The sequence below is a fragment of the Haliotis asinina genome, chromosome 13 (genome assembly GCF_037392515.1).
Source record: "Haliotis asinina isolate JCU_RB_2024 chromosome 13, JCU_Hal_asi_v2, whole genome shotgun sequence".
Taxonomy (NCBI): domain Eukaryota; kingdom Metazoa; phylum Mollusca; class Gastropoda; order Lepetellida; family Haliotidae; genus Haliotis; species Haliotis asinina.
Window position 1 is genome coordinate 11,175,312 of NC_090292.1, and position 4,065 is coordinate 11,179,376.

The window sequence follows — 4,065 nt, forward strand, 5'->3', positions numbered from 1 at the left end:
TTACCGTGGACCAATCCTCACGCCACGTCATCGCCGTGAACGTCTACAGTTTGCCCAGTACCGTCAAAACTGGAGACACAGACAGTGGAGAACTGTTCTCTTCACAGATGAGAGTCGGTACTGCATTTCTACGGCAGATGGCAGAACAAGAATTTGGCGACGTCGCGGCCAGCGTTACGCAGACGAGTGTGTGATGGAAAGGGACGCATGTGGAGGTGCCAGCATCATGGTTTGGGGGGAATTGGCCTAAACCAGAGAGTTGGTCCTGTGGTATTCCAGAATCTTGGTCCTGGAAGAGGAGGCGGCATCACAGCAGCGCGTTACATTGACCAAGCCCTCAGACCCCACGTTATACCACATTTTTCAAAGGCGGTTGAATGACGTCATCCCAAGACCAAACACAGCTGATTTACTGCGTCAAGCCTTCCTAAGAGTGTGGAACCAGGTGCCCATGGCATTCATCAATGGACTTGTGCACTCCATGCCTCGACGTTGTGCTGCGGTCATTGCCTCCCGTGGTGGTCACACGAGGTACTGAAGTCAGGACTCTGTTTGGATTAAACGTTAACGTATTCCAATGAAATGCTGGATAGTTATTCATCAATGTGTGTAGAAACTGTAAACAAAACCGTTTTTCCATACACTTATTGCATCACATTCTGTAATGAATTGAATAAAGTGCCTGTCAAATTTGGAATATCTACTGACGTTTCTTTTGATGCTTAGTATATATTAATAGTTATCAGAAGGAGGACGGTATATCTCTCAAAATCATCTTAACAAACATAAGACAACTAGAATAGACATTTTCTCTTTTTATTGCAAGCTAACTGATATATTACAAAGAGATAGAAGTATATAAACAGAATATCTCAGGAATAATATACTTCTTGTTTTAATTCTAATTCAATGATTCATTGTTGCTTCAGAACACGTTACACAGTACTTGAAATAGTGACAAATAAATTGAGTGACATATGCATCATTACATTCTTTATTCATATAACATTGCTGTACAACCACGTTTGAAGTAGTATTTGTGTTAAGGTATCTCTGGCGTACACACCCAGTACCCCCTCCGTTCACACTGAATGGAGTCAGAGGTACCACCACCACCACCAATGGGCCCACTGCAGCTGAAACTTGTACATTACTTCAGGAAAACGTTTCGCGTTTTGTTCACTTCTATTACAGCTGGGAATTTTGCCAGTGCAATCACGTTGAAGGTGTTTGTTAGTGCACTGGTGAACTCCACTTCCATTCTCAAATTTCCATACTTAAGCAGGTTCAGGTACTTGCCGCTCTCTCCAATGTCTTGGAGATTGAAGACATACAAAGCGTAGCCTTTGTCAAATTCATTACGGGATATGTCCAAACCACCCCTGTTGTATCTGTTCTCAATATTGTTGCCGTCCCACTCGAACATTGCATTGTAAACTTCAATGTTGTTCGCCTCATAGGGATGACCTGGTGCGCTTCTACCGTTCATATATACCCCAATCCTTTTAACGATGTCTCCCTGGAAATTAAAGGGATTCACATTCAAAGATCCATTTACCCCGTCTGATTTCACCAATCCGACAACGAGACGAGTAGGTACTTTGTCCCGATACATGGCGTCCCAGTTAAAATCCAGATTGTCCTTGACTATGTAAGCCATCTTCTCTGTGTTTTTTTCACATGCGTAAAGAGCGTTGACCTTCTCAAACTGTTTGTCTTGAGCTGTGATGAGGGCATCGTTAATCTTCAAGCGACAGACGCGTAGATAGGCGTCTCCCAATACTATGAGGTATTCCTTCCCCTTCTCTGCCGACATAAGCATAAAAGGTGTGTTGGAATGAAACACTTTGACGTCTACATCCACGCCACTGACGAGGTGCCGACTCATGCGGAATACATATTCGAACAGGACACCCGAAAGTTTCATCGACTTGCTCAATTTAGTAAACTTTCCTCTTTCAAAAAGACCTTCGTTCCTGCCGTCAATAGGGTCATCAGAATCCACCTCAGAATCGCGATAATACAATGCTCTTGTAAGCAGACTGGATTTGGCTTCCTCACCGCACTCGAGAATTGCTTGCATGGTAGCCTTGTAAGAGTACCCACCATTGCTAGAGCTCACTTGTTGTTTTTGAAGATGGACTTCTACTTCCAACCACAAGGTGTGAAGTGGAAAATTGGTTAAACCAACTTTCTTGCCATCGTCTAAGGCGGATTTATCGGCATGAGTGATTTTCAATTTCACATGCAGTCTTGTCTTTTGCAGATCGATGTACCCCTTCCCTCCATTGGCGGCGTGGAATTCTACTGGACTGGAGTCTGTGATTACCAATAGAGGTCTGATGTTCTCATAGTATTGACCTAAGATGGAGGTCTGCTAAGTTAAAGGTTCAAAGAGGGAAAGACGACTTTGGAGAGCTTCGTCGAAGCTGCGAGAATCTATCAGTATTGACATAGCTAGTTCTCGAATATATCTCTCGAATCAATTGCTGATATGTTTTTCAGCTCAGTGTAGAATCTTTTGGAGCTCTGACATTCCCAAGGCACCCGTGGCGAGTCACCTCCTCGTGGTGGGTGCTGGGTAATGCTAAGAGCTCGCCGACACCCCCGTAGTGGACCCGGGGGGATATTTGGTCCACCAACCCGTTTGCCGTGGGTTGCGTCCCTGTGTCGGCGGAGGAGGGGATCCTGGTGGTTGAGGGCAATAGGGACCTGTAACCGTGTTCCTGTTGCTCAATACACCACTTTGGCCCTGACTTCGCCTAGACGGGTGGTCGAATGGGCCCGGTTCGACCAATCGGCTGGTCATGCCAAGCCCTGTGCATGAAGTACTTTTTATATTTATCAATGCACACATGTCATTTGGAATTGTTGTAACTTTGGACTTGGCTATATTATCTCAAACATTTTTGATTTTGACATATGTTGTTCTGAAATTTGCCTAGAGTCCTATGCCAGAAGGCGGTGGCTCATGGGCCAATCTGGTGGAATTATTAATCTTTTAATTCTTCTGCTGGAGTATATCATCCGGGTATCCTTGGTGCTGCAAGCTGGAGGCCCGCTTGTTTTTAGCATTGTCCTTGTGATACTCCGTGGTGGGTGGGGAGCTCGGATGATGAACCAAAATAAACTAACCATGGCTTATGAAAATCCAACAAAAAAAACAAAACGTCCACTTGATATTGACCCTGTTGATAGTGACCATAGACCGTCTGCATCGATTGAGTATTGGCCGCGTTTCATCGTGATTGAGACTCCAGACAAGACACCGTTTAAGTTGAACCCCTTTCCTGTATCCAAGGGTATTCAGGGTATTGCAGGGGGCGTGAAGAACATAAGACGCTTACGTTCAGGTTGCCTACTAGTAGAGTGCGGGAAAAAGCAACAAGCAACTAATTTGCTTAACATCAAATCTTTCGTGGGCATTCCGGTCACGGTCTCTGCACACAAAACCTAGAACTCCAGCAAAGGCATCCTTAGAGATCGCGACCGATTGTTTGATGATATGTCGGAACTTGATATAGGATCGGAAATGAAGGATCAAGGTGTACTCTACGTCAAGCGCTTTTCAACTCGCAGAAACAACGAAACCATCAAGACGAACACGTATCTGTTTACCTTTTCATGTTCTAATGCTCCCAAATCAGTGAAGGCAGGCTTCTGTAATATTCCAGTTCTACTGTAATATTCCAGTTGATACCTACATCCCCAACTCGTTAAGATGTTTTAAATGTCAGAAATATGGACACGGTGTGAATACTTGCACATTGTCTGTTGTGTGTGCTCACTGTGGTGAGAAGACACACACAACAGAAGATTGTGACTGTGATTATATAAAATGCACCAATTGCTCAGGCGATCATTCTTCATTTTCTAAACAGTGTCCAATTTGGAAAGAACAAATGGAGATCAATAAAATAAAATTCACACATAATATCTCTCTTTCTGAGGCCAAAAAACTGGTAAAGAGATCTGATCTTCCAGAAAGTTATGCTACAATAGCAAAAACATCATCGGGTTCTAGCTCTAAAACAACATCAACCACAGGATGCCAAACTACCTTGA

At 43.9% G+C, this 4,065-nt stretch overlaps 1 protein-coding gene across 1 annotated transcript; it reads right to left on the reverse strand.

Moving 5' to 3' along the window:
• Positions 1–1,150: 1,150 nt before the first annotated feature.
• LOC137259335 (uncharacterized protein F54H12.2-like) lies at positions 1,151–2,083 on the reverse strand. The gene has a single exon (XM_067797017.1). It carries the CDS (start codon positions 2,081–2,083, stop codon positions 1,151–1,153), a length of 933 nt encoding a protein of 310 aa, XP_067653118.1.
• Between the last annotated feature and the right edge of the window lie 1,982 nt (positions 2,084–4,065).